Source organism: Pristis pectinata, chromosome 19 (genome assembly GCF_009764475.1).
Source record: "Pristis pectinata isolate sPriPec2 chromosome 19, sPriPec2.1.pri, whole genome shotgun sequence".
Lineage (NCBI taxonomy): Eukaryota > Metazoa > Chordata > Chondrichthyes > Rhinopristiformes > Pristidae > Pristis > Pristis pectinata.
The window spans coordinates 42000144-42023070 of record NC_067423.1 but is presented as its reverse complement, the minus strand read 5'-3'; the positions used below and the strand labels follow the sequence as shown (position 1 = coordinate 42023070).

The 22927-nt window shown below is 42.5% G+C and overlaps 1 protein-coding gene across 1 annotated transcript in view; it reads left to right on the top strand.

Annotated features, from left to right (window-relative positions):
* The first annotated feature begins 3275 nt into the window (after positions 1–3275).
* The window catches only part of usp44 (ubiquitin specific peptidase 44), a 46755-nt gene continuing 27103 nt past the window's right edge, over positions 3276–22927 (top strand). Inside the window, exons 1-2 of the mRNA XM_052033418.1 lie at positions 3276–3418; positions 11700–13155. Coding sequence (XP_051889378.1) covers positions 11755–13155 — 1401 coding nt within the window. The 5' untranslated portion in view covers positions 3276–3418; positions 11700–11754. The remainder of the gene's footprint in view (positions 3419–11699; positions 13156–22927) is intronic.

Here is a 22927-nt window from a genome sequence, read left to right as displayed (position 1 = left end):
GATAATACTGCTGTCACAGCAAATGACCTGAAATAATGCACTTGATCACTAGAGGGTGCCATCACTGCACATCCACTCTGTCCACATCCGGATTTTGCAGCCGATTTCTTGACAGAAGATCAGATTTGTTTATTAGTCACGTGTACAACGAAACACACAGTGAAAAGCATCTTTTGCATAGAGTGTTCTGGGGGCAGCCCGCAAGTGTCGCCACGCTTCCGGCACCAACATAGCACGCCCACAACTTCTTAACCCGTACGTCTTTGGAATGAGGGAGGAAACTGGAGCACCCGGAGGAAACCCACGCAGACACGGGGAGGACGTACAAAATCCTTACAGACAGCGGCCAGAATTGAACCCGGGTCGCTGGCGCCGTAAAGCGTTACGCTAACCGCTACACCACCGTGCCTGTGCATTGAGGTAGTACAAGGTGAAAACAATAACAGTACAGAGTAAAGTGTCACAGCTACAGAGGAAGTGCAGTGCAGGTAGACAATAAGGTGCAAGGTCATAACAAGGTAGATTGTGAGGTCAAGAGTCCATCTCATTGTATAAGGGAACCTTTCCATAGTCTTATCACAGTGGGGTAGAAGCTGTCCTTAAGCCTGGTGGTACGTGCCCTCAGGCTCCTGTATCTTCTGCCTGATGGGAGAGGAGAGAAGAGAGAATGACCTGGGTGGGTGGGGTCTTTGATTATGCTGGCTGCTTCACCAAGGCAGCGAGAGGTATAGACAGAGTCCATGGAGGGGAGGCTGGTTTCTGTGATGTGCTGAGCTGTGTCCACAACTCTCTACAGTTTCTTGCGGTCCTGGGCAGAGCAGTTGCCGTACCAAGCTGTGATGCATCCAGATAGGATATTTCTATGGTGCATCGATAAAAGTTGGTGAGTGTAAAAGGGGACATATGAAATTTCTTTAGCCTCCTGAGGAAGTAGAGGCACTGGTGAGCTTTCTTGGCCGTGGTGTCTACGTTGTGGGACCAGGACAGACTATTGGTGATGTTCGCTCCTAGGAACTTGAAGCTCTTAACCCTCTCGACCTCAGCACCGTTGATGTAGATAGGTGCATGTACACCACCCCCTTTCCTGAAGTCAATGACCAGCTCTCTTGTTCTGCTGGCATTGAGGGAAAAGTTGTTGTCATGACACCATGTCATTAAGCTCTCTATCTCCTTCCTGTACCCCGATTCATCGTTATTTGGGATACGGCCTACTACAGTGGTGTCATCTGCAAAGTTGTAGATGGAGTTAGAGCAGAATCTGGCCACACAGTCATGATTGTATAGGGAGTAGAGTAGGGGGCTGAGGACGCAGCCTTGTGGGGCACCAATGTTGAGAATAATCATGCCGGAGGTATTGCTGCCTATCCTCACCGATTGCGGTCTGTTGGTCAAGAAGTCAAGGATCAGTAGGAGGTGTTGAGTCCTAGGTCTCGGAGTTTGGCGATGAGTTTGCTTGGAATTATAGTATTGAAGGCAGAGCTGTAGTCAATAAACAATAGGCCAATGTAGGTGTCTTTACTGTCCAGAAGCACCAGAGATGAGTGCAGGGCCAGGGAGATGGTGTCCACTGTAGACCTATTTTGGCGGTAGGCAAATTGCAGTGGGTCGAGGTTGTCTGGGAGGCTGGAGTTGATGCGTGCCGTGACCAGCCTCTCGAAGCACTTCATGATGGTGGACGTCAGAGCCACCAGTTGGTAGTCATTAAGACATGTTACCTTGTTTTTATTAGGTATCGGGGTGATAGTGGTCTTCTTAAAACAGGTGGGAACCTGTTTGCAGGGTATGGAGGGATATGAACCTGGTGCAGGCAGAAGAGATTTAGTTTAATTTGGTATCATGTTTAGCACAGACGCTGTGAGCTGAAGGGCCTGTTCCTATGTTGTATGTTCTAACTGGAAATGTCTGCTCCCTTTCAAATGTTTGCAACGAATCCACATTCTCCAGATACCTGGCAACTTCTGAAGGTCAACTACCCTCAGGAGAAAGAAAAATCTGTGCCACGGTGGAGACAAGATGGCAAGGCCAGCTCCGTTACAGAACTATTCAGAACTCCCACTACCCTTCCCTGCCCCATGCCCACGCAAAAGACAATTGGTTTTTTGAAAGTTTCTTTATGGTTGTTTTACATTTCAGGTGCACAAAGAATACTTTCCTTTTGCTAACTCTCTTTAATTTGGGTCTCCTGTCCAACTAAAGCACTCATTATTGTTAAATCTCTCCTTAACCTTCATTGCTCCGAAGAGGATGATCCCATTTTCCCCAACGCAGCTACAAAATTGCTGGTCCTTTCCTGCTAAAATCCTGCAGATGGCAAAAGTCTGAATTAAAAACAGAAAAGCCCTGCAAATGTCTGTCGACCACCTGCATAGAGAGAAACAAGGTTGATATCTTCCCCAATGAGCTTTCATTAAAACCATTCCAATCTCCTTTGCACATCTGAAGATTTAACACACTTCCTCAAGCTCAGCATCCAGAATCAAGCACCATAATTTAATCAAGCCCTAAAGGATTTCCCGGCTTTTGTACTCTGTTAAGAACACTAAATAGTATTTTGACATATAGATTTTCCAAGATTTCTGTGCACCAATCCTCAGTTTTCTTATGCGTCTGCAACTCCTTAAAATAACCCATTTAATATTATCTCTTCAGTTTTCATTTTGAAATTAATCCCTTCACACTCCTTTAGTGTAAATGCCACCTGTCCAATTCACAAGTCAGATTTTCTGTGTGGTTTAGTGAACCGTTCCCTTATACAATGAGAGGGACTCTGACCTCACGATTTTGTTGTGACTTTGCACCTTATTTCACTGCACTTTCTCTGTAGCTGTGACTTTACTCTGTACTGTTATTGTTTTTACCTGTACTACATGAATGCACTCCGTACTAACTCAATGTAACTGCACTGTGTAATGAATTGACCTGTACGATCGGTATGCAAGACAAGTTTTTCACTGTACCTCGGTACAATAATAAACCAATACTTTTAATCGCTTCTGAGCTTTGCATCATTGGCAGGCTTTTAAATTATGCCATGCGGGTATATCCAAATTCAGGTCATCACCGTGAAACAAAAAGTGCAATGGTCCGGATAGTCATCCCTCAGGAGTAAAAGCGTGAGGTGGTGGCGAACGGCTGATGCAATGCCGGAAGACCGGAGCTCATGGAAGGCCGGTTTGCAAAGACGGGCATCAGTCGAGTGATTGACAGGCGGCTCCGGGCTTGGGCCGTGACGTCGGCCCACAGGTGGGAGCGCGGCGGGTGACGTCACGGGCCCGGCGGCTGACGCAGGCGCGTCCGGCTGCCGCCCGCGGAGCCGTGCGAGATGGCGGCGGTGTGAGGGGAAGATGGAGCGGGTTCGGCCGGGGACGGGCACCGGGAGCCGCCGGCCCGCCGCTCACCCGGGGCTCGGGCCGTGCGGGTAAGGAACAGGCCCGTGCGTTCGTTCCGGAGGAGGGGGGGGGGGAATAAGGGCGGAGAGGAGAGGCCGGCCGCCCCCTCTCTCTCTCTCTCCGGGCCCCGGCACGCTGCCCGGGCCGGTGCCCCCCTCCCGCCCCGTCCGTGGGGTGGAGGGAGGTGGGGCCGGGCCCGGGGATCCGATCCAACCGTCCTCCCGCTGAAATCCGCCCCCGGTGGTGCCCTCGGTCCCACTGGCTCCCACGCACCCCCACCTCCCACCCCAGTTCACTCTTGCCCCCCCCCACCCTGACCCACCCCCCAGCTCACTCTTGCCCCCCCCACCCTGACCCACCCCCCCAGCTCACTCTTGCCCCACCAGCTCACTCTTGCCCCCCACCCTGACCCGCCCCACCAGCTCACTCTTGCCCCACCAGCTCACTCTTGCCCCCCCCCACCCTGACCCACCCCATCCAGCTCACTCTTGCCCCCCCCACCCTGACCCACCCCATCCAGCTCACTCTTGCCCCCCCCACCCTGACCCACCCCATCCAGCTCACTCTTGCCCCCCACCCTGACCCACACCCCCAGCTCACTCTTGCCCCCCCCACCCTGACCCACCCACCCTGGCTCACTCTTGCCCCCCCCACCCTGACCCACCCCATCCAGCTCACTCTTGCCCCCCACCCTGACCCACACCCCCTGGCTCACTCTTGCCCCCCCCCCCCCACCCTGACCCACCCACCCCGGCTCACTCTTGCCCCCCACCCCGGCTCACTCTTGCCTTCCCAACCTGACCCACCCACCGCCCCCACCTGGCTCACTCCCCCACATTGTGTCTGTCTGTCTCCCCCTCTCCCTCTCTCTCTCTGTCTCTGCCCCCACACTGGCTTGCTCTCTTTCCCCCCTCCTCCCCCAACCTGCTCCCTCATTACCCCATGCCCCCCCACCCACCCCCCAGCTCCCTAATCTTTCTCCCTCTTCCCCCCCCCCCCCCCCCACTCTTGCTGGCTCTCTCCCCCGCACCAGCCATCCCTCACCTCCTCCCCCAAGGGATGAGTATTAGGACCATTGCACATTTTGATTTATTGTCATGACCTGAACTTGGATATACCGGCATGGCATAATTTAAAAGTTTGCAGATGATATAAAGCTCAAAATATAAAAAGAAAATTAACCACAGAAGACAATCAGACTGGGTAGATGAAATTTACGCTGAAGGAAAGTGAGGTGATTCATTTAAAAAGTGATGAAGATGTAATATTAATTAAGTAGTAGTTGAAGATGCAGATAACAGGGTATGTGCACAGAAATCTTAGAAAATCCAAATGTCAAAATATTATTGGTATTGGTTTATTATTGTCACTTGTACCGGGGTGCAGTGAAAAGCTTGTCTTACAAACTGATCGTACAGGATTCTTAGCTTTATCAACAGGGTTCAAAAGCCAGGAAATCCTTTAAGACTCAATTAAATTGTGCTTGATTCTAGGCACCTAGCTTTAGGGGGACATTAAATCTTCAGAGTTGGGGGCCCACTTAAGGCATTCATTCCAGGCTGACACCAGTGAGTGCTGAGGGAGCACCGCACCATCAGATGTGCTGACTTTGGACAAAGCGTTAAAGCCACAGCAGCTCTACCCTTTAAGTGGAAGATCCCATTGCACTTTCTGAAGAAGTGTAGGAGAGTTCTGATCTTCTGGCAGTATTTATCCCATGACCAATATTGTGATTTCTTCACATGTTGTTTTGTGGGGTCTTGCCAAATGCAGATTGGCTGCTGTGTTTCTTTGAATTATAACTGTGATTTCACTTCCAAAATGCGATAGACTGTGATGTATATTTTGACAGGTTATGGCTTTGAAATTGGTTACATAAATATTCAGTCCCTCACACATTCCCATCACCTACAACATTTGCAGGTCATAACTTACTGTGTGAAGCAATTTCTCAATGACTTGCTGGCTGTATTGTTCGTAAGTCTTTGTCGCTCGACCTTTTTATTTGTCATTTCTTTTTGCATCTTATGACGGCAATATTGCAAAATGTATATTTCAATTCCAGGCTTGAAAACATTTCCTATTTCTCATTTGAAAGTGAGTAGATTCTCTCGCCATATAAGGAAATAATTTGACACGTTCCTGAGCCAGTCAAGCTTTACGAACTGTTGTGATATTATTTTGGTCCACAGACAAGGGGTTTTTCCCAACATGTCTTATCTCAATGTGATTTGCTTTTATTGTATGACATTCCTTTTGTTTAGAAAAAACTTGTAACCTTTGAACTGTGTAGTGTTCTGGACAACATAATCCTTTAAACAACTTTAAAGTAATGGGTGGGAAGTTCAAGGGAGATATCGGAGGAAGGTTTTTTACCCAGAGAGTGGTTGGGGCATGGAATGCGCTGCCTGGGGTGGTGGTGGAGGCGGGTACATTGGTCAAGTTCGAGATTGCTAGATAAACATATGGAAGAATTTAAAATAGAGGGATGTGTGGGAGGAAGGGGTTAGATAGTTTTAGGCAAGGTTTAAATGTCGGCACAACATTGTGGGCCGAAGGGCCTCTATTGTGCTGTAATGTTCTATGATTCTATGATAACACAGTGAATTATCCTGATATTCTGTCATTGTTGTTCTCAAAAATTGCTTTGGAGATGATGAGTAGGAAAAATTTCCATGTTTTTGGAACTATTACTTTTCAAAAATTATATCCTTTTAGAAGGTAACCCCTTTGAGAGTGGTTCAAAGTTCTGACTGTATAGAATACAAAGACTTTCACGTATTGCAATGTGCTTGTCCTGAATTTGAAGATTGGCAACTTTGAAAAGTTGAGTGATGGAAAAGTGTGGCAATATGGGGGTGGGGTTGGTATATACAGAAAGCTGACTTAAATCTGTCAGCGAGGAGAGGATGATCACAAGGTTTAGTGATTTATATACTGTTATGCCAAAACATTCTGATCAGCATCAAGTTTTTCTGCTTATCTTGAAACTTTTGTTGCTACTGGAATGTATTTTTACCATATTTGCTAATATAAAGAAAATTGTCATAATCTTTGATTATTACATAGTTACCTGTTTTTGATTTGTTTGGTCCCAGATCTGGTTGCACTTTGTATTATAGAATACTACAACAAAAGTAGAATTGGCACAGTTCATAAACAGGGGAAATAGTGAAATTGGTTGTGGTGCTCCTTCATATTGATGAGTAGCATTTTGCAGATGATCAGATCTTTGTAAATTGGGTCTTGGACATACTGAATTGCACTTTTTTGGAAAGATTATTTCCCTTGGATTTGTTTAGTCAAAATATCAAGAAAGAAAAATCAAACTGGTTGATCAGTTGAGGTAGTGCAACATTTTGTATTGGAATCATATAGTTTTGAATTTGTTAGTTACGCAAATTTTATGTCATATCATTTGATTTCCCAAGTACGCGAGGCAGATTTGTTTTATATATGTTTACATTTGAACAGTATTGAAAAAAATCAGCAGTAATAATAATTTGCCTTTATGTAATGCCTTTAACGTAGACAGCCTTAGGAATTTGGAGTGTTTTGACAGTTAGTGAATCAAAATGAGTGAATAGATTGGCTATCAAAGCTTTGTAAAATTTAAGAGTGTTTAAGAGAGCTGTGGTAAGATAAGCAGTTCTAGGGCTTGGGGCTGAGTCAGAAAAAGGCACAGCTGTTAATAGTTGAGCTCTTTTTTTAAAAATTTGAGTATATGCAGGCAGCCAAAATTGGAGAAGTGCAGATGTCTCTGAGGGTATTCTGCCTGGAGGAGATTATGAAATCAGGATTAAAATACTAAATTTGGCTCCCAGTCCATAAAACTCACTGTCAGAGGTTATAAACACTCAGTTGATGAGTGAATGTTACCTAGCGTGACTAGGGCTATGAGACAGCAGCAGCACTTTGATAAGCTGTGGTTTACTGAAGGTGCAGGATGGGAGGCTGATGAGCACTTGAATGACATTTGTGGCTTCAGACTTCTATGGTTTATTTTGCAGGCCTTTGTACAATTATTTGGATTTGTATATTGCTTACCTTTGCACTAAAATCGCAAATACATTCTGAAAGTGGGTGCTACTTAATTTCATTTCCTGTTTCAAGTCCATTCATCATTTCTTTTGTGACCTGTTTTTCCCTTTTTCTGCTTTGTCAAAAGGAGTACACTTTCATACTGAAGATATTTTTTTCAGTCAGTTTGAACTGACTGCGGTTAGCTGGCTTGGAAAAGGCACTCAAATCTATTTCACTTTGCCTGTGGATCTTGGATGCAACCTTGTGGTGCCAATCAAACCAATTTTATTGGTCGCTGCTACTGGAAATCAATTAGTCATATAACAATTATCTACTATCCTTGTTACTTACCACAATTTTTGCAATCCTTCCCACCCACTATTTCATCAACCCTTGAACAAAAATAGTATCATTCTACTCTTTTTGTATACTTATTCCAGGCAAAGGATGTACCACAAAATGACTTTTGAACTGAATCTTAATTTTTGAGTTGCATTGAAGGGTATCAAGGTAGACAAGGCAGCTGTTTTAAATCCACAACATCCTGCAGACAACCATCAGATGAAAGGTGGTCTGTTTTTAGTTGAAATTGATATTGGCAAATGCAGGGAACAAAATACTTGTTTTTCAAATAGTGTCATGGAATCTTTAATGTCCATTTGAACCAGCAGAACTTAATTCATTACCTTGTCTGAAAGGTTAAACCATTTCATTATACAGGACTCCTTCGAGTGGCGTAGATTTTACGTCTGCACTAACTTTGTTTTTTCTGGACATTTTCACAATTTCTGGTCAGTTTTATCCTTTCTGATGGATAATGGGGTGTTCTGTTTAAAGTGGATATTAAAGGCTCCGTTGCAGACATTTGGCTTGAAAAAGCATTGTCGGTTTTATCCTTTGCAAGTATTTACAAAGGTGTTATTTAAATGTCCTTGGCTTAAGAAAGTAGGAAAAGACTTGCTTCTAGCCACTTCAATAATTTCATCTCATGTCAGTTGGTAGTTTGTTGATCTTTGGTCCATACAGACTTGAGCAAATAACCCAGGGTGACACTTGCACATTGGGGTGAGTACTGGTGAGGTTAATGAAATTCCTGTGCAGGAGCTTCACTGATTCTTTGATAGCTTGTATTCTCTCCGTATAACTGAGAGGTTATGTCCATGTTGAAAGTAGTGTTCCTCCCTTTGATAGTAACTGGTGTGAGAATTGCTCACACTGGGATGCCAGCTTAAAAATTCTGCAGAAATTAATTACAGAAAATTCACGTTTTTGTAATACTTGCTGAACTGACAGTAAATGGTGTAATTATATTTGTCCTTAATGAATTATAATCCTTGTTAATAAGGTGGGAATTACTATTGACTGCAAACAATCTATCCATACACCATTTTTCTATCTATTTATGTACATTAAGCAAAAAAAAAGGATCCTGTGCGATGACACTCAGTACTCATTCTCATAATGGTATTTTCTATCCAACACTGTTTAACCATACCACAAGGGTGGCAGCATTAATTGTAACATTTTAAGCATGAAAGTATTATAGGAATGTTTTCTGTTCAAAGCAGAGATCAAAGGATGTGTTTTTAAAAAAAACATTCTGTTTCAATCTGCATGGAACTGGGCAGTGCAGTCAAATGAGTGAGAGCATATAGTTCACATACACACATACAGCGCTACATTTTATAGAATGTTAGTATTAGTGTGAAGACCTGCATGTTGCATCTTTTTGAAATAGTCAAAATTGTAAGCAATCAGTTCTGTTGAGGAAGGAGACATTGAAGTGGCTGAGTTCACCAGGCCATCTTAGTGGATCTTGGTGACATTGCATCTCTGATGCCTTTAAGGGAAGAAGGGTATTGAGTGGATCAGAGTATATGGAGTGATTCCTTCAGGATATGTGGAGGGGAGTGTGTTTGGCTATGGCATTGTTGCTAGACCTATCTGTAAGTGGAATGCAATTCGTCAGTCAGGGACGAGCATAGGTAAGGAGTATGCTGATTCACATTAAATTACCTTTATTTGGAGGCAGTAAATGAAGCAAGTTGTTCGCTGTAAGAGCCGATCCAACCAAGAAGGCAATGTTAGTGATGGACAGGATCTGATGTGACCTCTGCTCAGGGAAGGCCTGTGGTGCAGCATGGATGTTATAAAGGGATTGGACTATTAAGCCAGGAAGCTAGACACTCTTAAAGTGTGGAGGAGTAGACCAGAGTTTTGCAGATGTCGGTGTGAATCAGTTGGACTACAGAAGCAAAATAGTCAAGATAAAGGAGGCCAGTTCCATGGAGCAAGAAAAAGATAAAAGAATTGAGTTTATCAGGGCACTTCTTGTGGATGTTGGGAAGGTAGGGGCAGAGGTGGAGGATTGAGAAGGTGGAGGGGAAGACCTGCAGAAAAGATTCGGTCATTTACAGTGTGGGAAATGGTTTGCTGTTTGGCATTGGCTCGTGGTCTTGGAGAGAAGTAGGAGGTAGCGCCAGGTTTAATGGCAGCTCATGATCAAACTGAAAGCTGCAAGTTCAAAGAAATATTTTTTAGAGGAAGTAAGCAGAGTAGAAATGTTAAGACGACAGATATGAACTGTCTGCATGGCGGTGAAAAGATTTGGAGAGGTTGATTGCAAAGGGAGGTAATTGTGTGGAATGTGAATTCTAAAGGTGGAACCTACTCCAATCCGTGGAAATCTATACTTTGAAATAGTCCTATGAAACACTCTCTCAATTCACAAGTCTCACTCGTATCGGATAGAACTTGAGGAGAAAAGATGGTGGCAGTGGTGGAATGGTACCTTACCAAATGTGTGTGGAAAGTTAATGGAAAGAGAGATGTTGAGCCCTTTTATTCTGTGTTCAAACCTGTTGCATCTCTGACTTTCAGTTCTGATGAAAGGGTGACTGGTCTTTTTCTCCAAATGCTATTAAGTATTTCCACTGGTTTGAAAAGCAGTGGATCTCATTAGGGGATGTTCAGATGGTGATGAAGAAAAGAACCAAGTTGCCAGAGTTGTAGGTTTCCCACCATATTACCCAATTTCCTGGGATCTTGAAGTTGATTTGCTAGGTTCACCACTTTTGTGGTTATGGTTTCCATTGTTTGTTGCATTCCTGTATACAGCTCTTGATGCAGTGTAGAAAATAGCGAGTGCTTGCTTCATATTAATAAGGGAAATTGATTTCTTGATAAAATCTCGACAGTTTAGGGAAAACCTAGTAACAATTTTTGTCCAAATTTTTTCTCCCTTTAGCTATTGCTTTCCTGATCTGGTGTAAGTTTTGGAAAGTAATAGTAGATAAATGGGTGTGGGCATTGCAATATATGCATAACTTATCCAGAAGACTCTTCAGTTTGTCAGTGAGTGACATCAGGAATGGTTGAGGCCAACTGACTGGCCTCCAGTTCTATTCAATACGAGTGATACTTGTGAATTTTAGAGGGTGCTTTAGAGGACTATTTTGCTGACTAGATTTCCATGGATTGGAATGGTTGGGGGGAATCAAGAACCACATCCCACAATATTAATTCAAAGTTTCCTGAATACTAAAACTTGTTCAGCTTTTGAAGAAGTAGAATTGAAGTTAAATGACAACCCAAGGCAACCTTTCTTTTACCCCACCACCACCAGGAGAAAATGCCTGTTAATAGATGACCATTTATTTTGAGGAGAGAACAGTTAAGTTGAATGAAACCTTACCAAATGTGTAGAGTTGATGGAAAGAGATATTTAATGAAGGCAAGCTTATTCCTATTTTAGAGACTTTAACTTGCAAAGTGATTAAGCTTAATTTCCAGTACAGTATTGTTGTAAAGTGTTTCTGAAAATAATTTCAAAAATGTACAATTAGAGAACAATATTCACTTTAAGCAGCTAAATAACAATTGGATCCAATCTTTTTTTTTACGCTTCGTACCCTCTCATGCCTTTTTGGGTGAGACCAGATGACCAAAAAGTGTCGAACTTTAGACATATTATTTTAGTTGACCAAGTTTAGTTGAATGAGGAGATTGGTAAATATGTATCTAGGATTTAAGCAGTGCAGTTTTGAGGATGCAGCTTTGCTTGCATCTTTGAGTTTAGTAAATTTTCATCCTTATCTGAAATGTGTCTGGTCTCTCCTCTTGCCTGTTCAGCAGACAGTGTTGAGTGGACAAATTGTAAATATTAAAACCCCTTCCCACATTGAAGTCCATATTATGTCCCACATCCTACTTATTTGAAGGTTAATTTGATTTCATGAATGCTTTATGGTTGATACTCATGCTCAGCTTCTTGTTTATTTCTTGCAGTTTATCATGTTGGATGTTTGTCGTGCAACTTCCAGAATGGTGTTGCCTGTAATCGATGGATAAGTGCAAGCATGTAGGGCGGCTTCGGCTTGCCCAGGATCATTCAATATTAAATCCTCAGAAATGGCATTGTATGGACTGCAATACTACAGAGTCAATGTGGGCATGTCTCAGCTGTTCACATGTTGCTTGTGGACGATACAATGAAGAACATGCACTCAAACATTTTCAGGAAAGTAAACACCCCGTGGCCTTGGAAGTAAATGAACTATATGTGTTTTGTTATATATGTGATGACTATGTGTTAAATGACAATGCCACAGGTGATCTAAAACTATTGAGGAGCACGTTAAGTGCAATCAAGAGCCAAAACTATGACTGTACAACCCGAAGTGGTAGGACGTTGCGATCGATGGCAGGTGGTGATGACTCTTATCTTTCTCGGGGGTGCACACAAGCACAGCTGCGAAATGAAGATAGGATGTTCACTGCACTTTGGCATCGGCGTAGATCACTTATGTCTAAAATTTTCCAATCTTGGTTTGCACTGACGTCCACGGGCAAACTAAGACTTGAAGAAGAGCGATTAAAGGAGGAGGCTGAAATTAAAAGAGAAGACGCCAGGAAAAGACGACGAGAGCTGAAACGGCAGCTGCACGAAGAGTTTCAAAGTTTGCCGCCACGTAAGAGTTCACGTATAAAAGAACCCCCTCGTACAAATGACCAACCAACTGAACGTACACCTGCAAAATATCCAGCAGTAACAGCTGGCCTTACTTCAGGTACAGTTAGATTGAAAAAAATTGGTGATTCTCCTATTAAGCGGAGGCCAACCGTCACGCCTGGTGTGACAGGACTGAGGAATTTGGGTAATACCTGCTATATGAACTCCATTCTACAGGTGCTAAGTCACTTGCAAGTATTCTGTGAGTGTTTCTTGGATCTTGATTTAAGTCATTCCCAAGATCTGCTGGCTGGTACAGCAAATGGGAAAACCAGGTCTTCTAGCAAGCGATACTTTGTTGGTGACATCAATTCAAGTGCATCTCTGGATGAGGAAAAGGGTTTGAGGCGACCCAGTTTCTCGGAAGGCTTAAGTGGGGGAGCATCTCGGAGCCAAAATAGGGAGCTCATTCAACTAAAGGAGCCTAACTCGAAACATATTTCCCTATGCCATGAGCTCCATACTCTCTTTCTGGTCATGTGGTCTGGCAAATGGGCATTGGTATCGCCCTTTTCTATGTTACACTGTGTCTGGCGACTTATTCCAACATTCCGTGGATATGCCCAGCAGGATGCTCAGGAGTTTCTCTGCGAGCTGTTGGATAAAGTTCAGCAGGAGTTGGAAGCTGCAAGAACAATGTATACGCCATCAATTCCCATATCACAGCAAAAGCTAATCAAAAGAGTTCTGAATGTGATTAACACCATTTTCCATGGGCAGCTGCTCAGTCAGGTATTGATCGTGTTAGTTGTTACGCTTTTTTGTGTCAATTTCTGAATATTTATTGGTTATGTAGTGGTAAAAATTGATCAAAGTTTTAGCCTAAATTTATTTTGCAATTTTGGTTTCAGAATAAAGAAAATATTTTAGTTTCCTACTTTTTTTCTGTTGTCTTAGAGACAGAAAGCTACACAAGGTTAATAACATATTGAAGAACTTATTATCTTACTATGTATTTATCTTATTATATTAATTACTTGTTGCATAATTACACTGGGAATTTGAAACAACAACTGTAAATAAAATTTTAAGTCCTGAGTAGTTAAGAAATCTATTGCTTATTGCTCAGCTAATTGAAGCCTAGAAAACCATAGCTTAATCCCCAGTTATTGCTGAGTTTGGCAAGATTAGAATGAGCATTGACTAAAAGATCAGTTAGAGTTGGCTCTGTATCACTGAATATTGGTTATGTGTGTTCTAGTCCCGCTTCCCTTTGCTCCCTTCAGCAAAGGGCCACTTTTAGATGAAGTCTGGGACTGTGAAATGCTGCATGATCAAATGACCTGAGAAGTTTTCTGTTAAAGTTCAAGGAGATCCAAGGTGTGGCTGAAGCACTTCAGCATTGTTTGAGTCTGAACATTCAAACAAGTCTTAGTATCTATAAATTTTCAGAGTATGATCCTGACACCAACTTAATGAAGTCCTCAAGACATCTGGGGACCAGTATGTAGATTAGGAGAGCTGTCCCACAGACTAGTCGAGCAATGGTCTGACACAGTTGTACTCTCAGCATCATGCCTTTATAGACAATGTGCCAAAGCTTCCTCACAATCCCTGCATTTGTCCTGTCCCACCAGCAGGACAGACCCACTGGAAGTGGCAACATGATAGAATGCAGTAGTCTTGGGAGTCCTCAAACTTGACTCCAGACCCATTTGTCTCATGACAGCCTCAGTCAAATGTGGGCAAGGAATCCATCTGATCTCTCCCTAACATCCTTTCTCAGTGCTCCTCCATGCTGGCCAACTTTTGGAAGCAGCACCGAACGAAGCAAGAGCATTGATGGGGCACTTTGATGTCCATCACCCAGATTGACCAGGTTGTGGCACTGCTGACTGGGTCCAGAAAGACAAAGCGGCCAGACTAGATTTGTGGAATGTAGTGAGTAAACCCATGGGAGGGATAATCATACTTCTCCAATCTACCTGTAACAGATGCATCTGTCCATAATAACATTGGGAGAAATAATGACTCTAGAGTCCTTGGGGAGACCAAGTCCCCTTGCATTTAGGGCACCCTCTGTCATGTTATGTGGCACTATAAAAGTACTTAATGGGATAGACTTAAAACAAGTCAGAGCTTAAAACTGGATATCCTTGATGTGGTGAAGGTCGTAAACCATAGCACAAGTGTACATCACCACAACCTATAACCTCATGCTTGGCAGATCCCTCGGTCTACTAGTACTAGCACGTCAGGTGCAATAAAAATAAGGCCATGCTGGGAATGCTACCTGCGAGTAGCTTTGAATAGCGAAGGATGTTTAAGCAGCTAAAAGGACAAGGAGATTCCAGGAATAATGCTATCCTCGATGACGGTGAGGTCCAAACATGAGCACTAAAGAAAAGATTGAAGCATTCACAACCTTGTTCAGCCAGAGATGTTGAGTAGATCTATCTTGGCTTCCTCCTGAAATACCCCACGGTCTCTGAACCAGAAACAATGGGACATCATCCCAGCTGTGGCATTGAAGATCTGTGCTCTAGAGCTAGTGGTATTAGAAGTTACAACACTAGCATCTACCTGACCAAATGGAACATTTCTCTGGTATGTCCTGTTCACAAAAAGCCCGAGGAATTCAATCTGGCTAATTACCCTCCAATCAGCCTACCCTCAATTATCAGTGAAGTGATGGAAACTGTCCTCAGTGGCAGTGAGGGGCTCTTGCTCACCAATGCCCGTTTTGGGTTTCACCAGGACCACTTGGCTCCAGGCATCATCGCAGCCTTGGTCCAATCTTGGAATGAAGAGCTGAATTCCTTTGGTGAAGCAAGAGTTATTTTTGTTAACATCAAGGCAGCATTTGACAAGGGTGTGACATCAGGGAGTTCTGGGATAACTGAAGTTGATGGGACATCAAGAGGAAAACAACTGTAGTCGCAATTGTCTCTCGCACAAAGGGCAGTGGTTGTGGTTATTGGAAAGCAATCATCCCTGCCCTAGAACATCACTGCAGGAATCATCAGGGCAATGTCCTAGACCCAACTGTTTTTTGGCTACTGTTTCAATGATCTTCCTCGCTTCAGAATGTCAGAAGGGGGATGTGCAATTATCCAGGAATAATGTTCACTTCCAAAGCAGTGCAAGCCTGGCTGCAACAAGGCATAAACAGTGTTCGGTCATGGACTAATAGTGTTTGTGCCACGGAAGTTCCAGGCAATGGCAGTCTCTGCCCAGAGAAAATCTAACCACTTATCCTTGAGTATTGATAATGATGGCTTTGCCATTGAGCAACACACTGTTGAAGATGGTAGAGCTGCTGCCTCACAGCTCTAGTGACCTGGTTCAATCCTGACCTCTGGTGCTGTCTGGGTGGGGTTTGTGCATTCTCCCTGTGGCCCCATGAGTTTCCTCTCTGTGCTTTGGTTTTCTCCCTCATCCCAAAGACCTGTGGATTGGTAGGTTAATTGGCTATTGTAAGTTATCCCTAGTGCATAGGTGAGTGATGGAATCTGGGGAGTTGTTGGGAATGTGGGAAGAATCGTTTACTCAGGGGAAAATTAGTAGAGAATGGGGCGATTTGTAAACTGGCAAAAATGACCGGCTGCATCATAAAGAGAAAATGGAATTGCCAAGTGCCCCTCCCACCATGATCCTGGGGACACCATCGACCAGAAGCTCAACTGGACCGGCTATTTAAATACCGTGTCTGTGACAACAGGTCAGACGCTAAGTATCCATGTACAAGGAGTGTGATGGGATATTCTCCACTTGTCCAGATGAGCGCAGCTCTGACAATTCTCAAGAAGTCGTAAAGCAATACAGGACGGATACAGGCCCTTCGGCCCAACAAGTCCATGCCGACCACGATGCCTACCCAAGCTGGTCCCAATTTCCTGCGTTCAGTCCATGTCCCTCTAAGCCCCACCCCTGTGTGTACCTATCCAAATGCTGCTTAAGTGATACTATTGCACCTGCCTCAACCACTTCCTCTTACATCTTGTTCCATATACGCACCACCCTCTGTGTGGAAAAAGTTGCCCCTCAGGTCCCTCTCAAATCTTTCCCCTCTCACCGTAAGTCTTTGCCTCCTAGTTTTGGACTCGCCTTCCCTGGGGAAGATTGTTACCATCTACTTTATCTGCGCCAGTCAGGATTTTATAAACCTCTCTAAGGTCACCCTTCATTCTCCCATGCTCAAAGGAATAAAGACCCAGCCTGGCCAACCTCTCCCTATAACTCAGGCCCTCTGGTCCTGGCAACATCCTCGTAAATCTTTTTTGCACTCTTTCCAGTTTAACCACGTCTTTCCTAAAACGGGGTGACCAAAACTGTGCACAGTACTCTGCAAGTGTGGCCTCACCAATGACTTGTACAAATGCCACATAATATCCCAGCTCCTATACCCAGTGTCCTGACTAATGAAGGCCAGTGTGCTAAATGCCTTTTTTTAAATCACCCTGTCTATCTGTAACACTGCTTTCAACGAACTATGCACTTATGATATCATCTAGGGCAAAGCAGCCTGGTGTACAGTGGCTGCAATGTGTACCATCTTCAAAATACACCGCAGTTCCCTGTGTGGCTACTCTGACAGCACCTCTTGAACCTACAGCTTCTACCACTGAGATGGACCAGAGCAGCAGGCAAATAGGAACACCATTAACTTCCCTTCCAGGATGCATACCATTCTGACTTTTGGAAACATATCTTTGCTCTTTTATCATTGTTGAGTCTGAATCCTGGAAATCCCTCCCATGGCACTGTGGCAGTACCTTCACCAGAGGGACTGCAGTAGTTCAGGAAGGTGACTTAACACTGCCTTCTCAAGGCAATTTAAGGAGTCCAATAAATGCCAATCTTGCCAGCAAGTGCCTGCATCCAGAGAAAAAGTAATAAATGTGTATCCAAGTCATTAATTCACAGTTCAAAGCTAGAAATATGGGTATGATGTATCTATCAATACAGAAGTGCCCGTCTCAAATGAGAGAACATGAGTTTGTAAACAGTTCCTCCAAACCCTATAACTTCCCTTATTCTTTACCAGCTCCTGTTAGCCAAATCCATTTTTTAAAAGTTTTCAATTTGTTCATCCCCGCTGCACTAAAGGGTCCAGCTCCTTTTTTATGCCACTCCACTGATGACCAAAGCTTGGAAAAATTGTAGAATTTCCTAGTAGTGGTCCACTCACCACTCCCTTTACCCCTCTACTTGTTAGTTCACAGCTATCTGAAGTGGATCTTCTAGTAACAATTTCCTGAATGAAACTGGCTCCAATGTGGTCATACGGTGAATGTGCTCTGTTCATGGCCACGTGCTGTTTTGGGGAATGCCCTCCTGCACTCATTCAGCGAGAGTTGGTCACCCGGATAGGAAGTGCCAGCTCACAGAATTGTTTTGACAACTGGTTAAACCACTTTTTCTTTTGTTGTGATGTAGCTTAATTTGGATGGTTTGCATCCTAATGAACAGTTAAAACTACAATGGAGTCTGACACTGGAGGAAAAGCAGTACAGATTATGCAAGTGGAACAGTTGACGTTCTCTGTTAAATATGACTACTATATCTTGTGGATTTTGCATTAATTACCTATGTATCTGATGTTTCATGTTTCTTTCTCTGAAACTTGGAACTTATTAAGTTGACAAATTGAATCCATTTTCAAAACTTTTGATCTGATTGATAATAGTATCAGGCTATCGCTTGTGCAGCAGCATGTTACCACTGCTGAATTCTGAGGATTGATAAGCATTTTCCTGGCTCCAGGTGAGCCAAGGGTTGTGGGAATCTGGTCAGAAAGTGGAGCCACGTGGCCTCTTTCTGCTCCTATCTCTTGTGTTCTTTTGATCTCTGCACGTCTCTTGAGTACTCTCCATTTATGTCTAAATCTAATCTCTTGTATGTTCAACACCAGGACTTGGTTTTGTGTCATTGACAGCAATAGGCCATATACAGTAAGATCATATCTAATCTGATCTTGGCCTCAACTTCACTTTCCTAATATCCATAAATTAAGATTTTACTCATTAAGATTTGGTGAGATTATAGCAAATGACTACATTTAAATGAAGACACACAAAAATGTGTTCATCAAAGAGCATTCAATGTTTGAGTTACACAATGCATATTACTTGTAATTGAGAGGCTGTAGTTTGGAAAAAGGATGTTGGATAAAATAATTAGAGCAAATTTTCCAGTCTTAATAAATGGAGGATCCAAATTATTGTAGAAAATAGTGTTGAAAGTGCTTTCTTTTTAAAAATAAAAATCACTTGCCCTCTCATCAACATGAATTACCTTTTACTTGGATAATGCTATAAAAAGCTGATGACATATTTATATGTCCTGAGTCCTTTAGCGATAACTTGTACTAATCATTTTTTAAAGAGCATATTAGGGCACTGTTATTACATTTTATTTCTTCCCTTGTCCTTCTCTCCAATTTACGTACGCAAATTACTTTCATGAAAATTGACTCTCCCTGTGGTTGTTGGTGCTTGTACTCAAACTTGTTAGCATTCCAGTACTTTGGCTTGGAAGGGAAGCAAGTCTGATTTGGAAAGAAGAATTTTAGAATGTTTGCAATATCTAATTTGAATAACTTGTATTTGCACAGTACCCTTTATATAAACATCACAAGGTGCTGTACGGTCATGTTACCTTGGTCAAAAAGCACTCTCGAAGCATAGCTTGAGGTCATCGGACACCAAGATTGCTATTGATGTGGCCGGGGAACAAAATTTGTGATGGGCTCCAGAGGCACTGGCTTTGGCCTTTCTAACAATTAGTTGGAAGGGATTAAGCGAGAGATGGAGCTGAGGAAAGATTGAGTTTTGTTGATGATGAGTCCAAACTGCTGTTTTCTGATGATGCTAGCAGGGGACATCATGAAAAATGGAAGGAAAAGGATAAGCTATTGGAGATCCCAAAGGCCAGGAAAAGAAAATAGAGCTATTGTAGGAGCTATTGTAGCTCCAACTGAATGGGTAGGGATGAAACAAAGTGAGGGAAGCTATGCTTCGAGCATGCTTTTTGACCAAGGTAACATGACCATACAGTACCTTGTGATGTTTATATCAAAGATACCATGCAAATACAAGTTATTCCAAGGGCATTAAGTATAGGAGTTGGGGCATTATGTTGTAGTTGTATAAGTTGTTGGTGAGGCCACACTTGGAGTACTATGTACAGTTTTGGTCATCCTGTTATAGGAAAGATGTGGTTAAACTGGAAAGAATGAGGAAAAGATTTACCAGGATGTTGCCAGGACCAGAGGGCCTGAGTTATAGGGAGAGGTTAGCCAGGCTAGGTCTTTATTCTTTGGAATGTAAGAGAATGACGCACAACCTTATAGAAGTGTTTAAAGTGATGAGAGGCATAGGGAATGTGGATGGTGACGATCTTTTTCCCAGGGTAGAGGAGTCCAAAACTAGGGGGCATAGACAGGGTGAGAGGGGAAAGATTTGAAAGGGACCTGAGGGGCAATTTTTTCATGCAGAGGGTGGTGAGTAAATGGAACACGCTGCCAGAAGTGGTGGTTGAGGCAGGTACAACAGTATCATTTACGAAGCACTTAGATAGGAACATGCAAGGGTGGGGCTTGGAGGGATATGGGCCGAACGCAGGAAATTGGGACTAGCTGGGTGTGCGCTGTGGACGGCATGGACTGGTTGGACTGAGGGGCCTGTATCTATGTTGTATTGCTTTATGACTCAATCCCATCCAGATGGAAACAAAAATGGCATTTGGGAGGATGTGGTCTCTGTTAATGGTTTCTGGCATGATAGGAATGGAAATAAGCCTGGAGTTAAGCAAAAAATGTACTACAGAGAATCTGATCTGTATAAAATTAACGTGGAAGTGTGATTCCAAGATTGTTTCCTGGGCAATTGTCCATTTTATTGTAATACCAAACACTAAATTCCTAGGCTACTACAACGGTAAGCATAATACATTAAAAAAACAATTTATCTCTGATTTGATGTTTATCACCAGTTCAGACTTGATTTTTGGCTTAATGTGGTTAATTCTGTGTTTATACCCCGCTGTTGTATCTAATTTAAAGCTATTTTTATTGACACCAAGAAAATTGCAAAATGATCCTGGGGAGGTATAATATTATCCAACTTTTTTTTCTCTGCTTCCATTGACACTTGCTTCCTGTTTCCCTTTTTGATCAGCTAGTATTGTCTATGGAAATTAGGATGTTGATTTCCTGGTTTGTCCTTTATTGTGGCAGGGGGCCCTTGTAGAAAAATTTGAAAACAAGGGCCTTGTATAAATTATTCTATTAAATTCCATTGCTTAAGTACTTCAGAGGTTTCAACCTGAGAGAGTATCATATAAATGTAAGTACAAAAGTCATTTTCTTAGGCAAATTGCATTAACATGTCTGAGTCGTCAAAGTTACGATATCATTTCAGTCTATAAACGGAACCAGGACTGATACTAAGAAGAAGTAAGCCACGTGCTTAAGTCACTCTGATTACGACAATAAAGTGCTTGAAGTGGTATTGAGCCAATTAACAACTTTTGTCTGATAGATATCCTAGTTAGACTGGTTTAAGTAGAACTTTTAATATTAATGTGTCAATGCTGCATATTTAAATTTGTGTGTAGTTAAGCCACAAAACTTGTGAAGTAAAAAATGAATGGAAATGTAATTGTTTGTAATACAATCTAGGTCCAATTTTTAAACATTGGCTGCTATAGAATGGGAATGTTAATGGCACTTGTCAAGCTGCATGTCAGGTCTGCAGTATGGACATCTAGGTTTCTAAATATAGTCCTTGACCCAACACTTGTAAGATGTCAGCAAAGTTGTTTAAGTAACATAATTAAAGAAAAGCTGGTTGTATTAAGCATTATAATTAGTAATTTTTCCTCAGCAGGATATCTTGTGGACCAGTTGAGAATGTTTTATCATGCTTCCCCGTTCTGTTATGAATACCATGGGCATTATTTTGCATCCTGTCATTGTAGGAGGAAGTACCATTCAATGGTTATCTTTTATTTGGTGGTAATAAATTGTGAATATAGCAGATCTGAAACCTAAGGGGGAAGGAATTTGTAAGAGTCTACCACTGTGGAAAAGAGAGTGGTTAGGTTAAGCAAATGGACAGTAAAATGGCAAATGGAGAATAAAGAAGTTGTGTACCTTGGTAGGAAGAATAAAAGTAGAATTCGTAAATTGTGAGAAAGAAATGTTGGTGTACAGTTAGGAGTGGTGTAGTTCCTTAGTGTAATTGATTCATGAAATGTAGAAAGTAAATATGCAAATACAACAAACATTTAGGAAGGCAAATCATGATGGGATTGTAAAGATAACAAGGGTTTGCTATTGTGCAGGACTTTGTTAAGACCACTTGGAGTAGTATGTTTAATGTTTGATTCAGTCCTTAAAGAGGATGTATGCTTTGGGAGCTGATGCATCATAGGCTTGCCAGATTGAGTCCTGGGTTGAGGGCATTGTTCCGTTTGTGAGATGTTAATCTATACTGAATGACGTTCAGTAGAATAACAGTTAATCTCATTGAGAAATAAGATCTTGAAAATGAATCACAGGATAGATGACCAAAGGCTGCTTTCTCCATCTGTTGAACCTAGGGAGCGTTGCCTCAGGATTGGGAGGTCAGCCATTTAGAACTAAGATGTAAGAAATTTCTTTGCATAGATTTGTGAATTTTTGCAATTCTGTACTTAAGTGGGTTGTTGAGTTTAGGCTATGATGGAATTTTGTTGGATTTTCAGGAAGTTGGGCTTGGGGAATTAGGTGGGAAAGTGGATGAGATACAAGGTTGGTCATGATATTGAATGGCAAAGCATGCTCAAGGACCCTTCAGCCTATTCCTGCTGTAAGCAATGCCAGAATGGGCTGTAGTGTAAACTGCATTCCCTGCACCCAGTTCTAGGTATTTAGTATTTTCATTTATCCAATATTTTCCTGTTTTCTGCATGCATTGACTTGACTGCATCCATATAGAAAAGTTCCCTCCGTAAAAAAAAATTTCAAATTTTAAATCTAAATCCCACAGAGACATGTAGATTCTTCTCAGATTTTTTGTGATTAGTCATTTAAATTTATTGAGGCTGATTTTACTGATAATAAATTACTTTGTTAGTAGGGTTTTCTATATATTCCAGGTGACTGGCTTTCAGTTTAAAAGTGGAGAAAATTTAAACTGCAAGAAATGCTCTCCTTTGTGTGACAGGAACTATGATGTGACAGATATGAAATGTGCACATGTACCACTTCATTTGCCAGTCTCCTGAGTCTCTGCTTGGGTGAGTCCGTGAATATTACCTTGTATTGACAATTTGATCTGGGCATTTCCCAGCAGAAGGTACCATTTCTAGAGGAAAAGCTTTGCTTTCTGTTGATTTAAAATGCAGTCTAATGTACCGTCATCTGGGGCTAGAGTGGCTGGTGATAAATTCACTGGAAATGCCAATATCAGAGCAAGTTTACTGGATTTGCCTAATCTGTATTTCAGTATGTATACTTAACTTTCCATGTGTTGCTCTTGTATCAAACCCTGGGGCTAACCTCTGCTACCAAAATCTG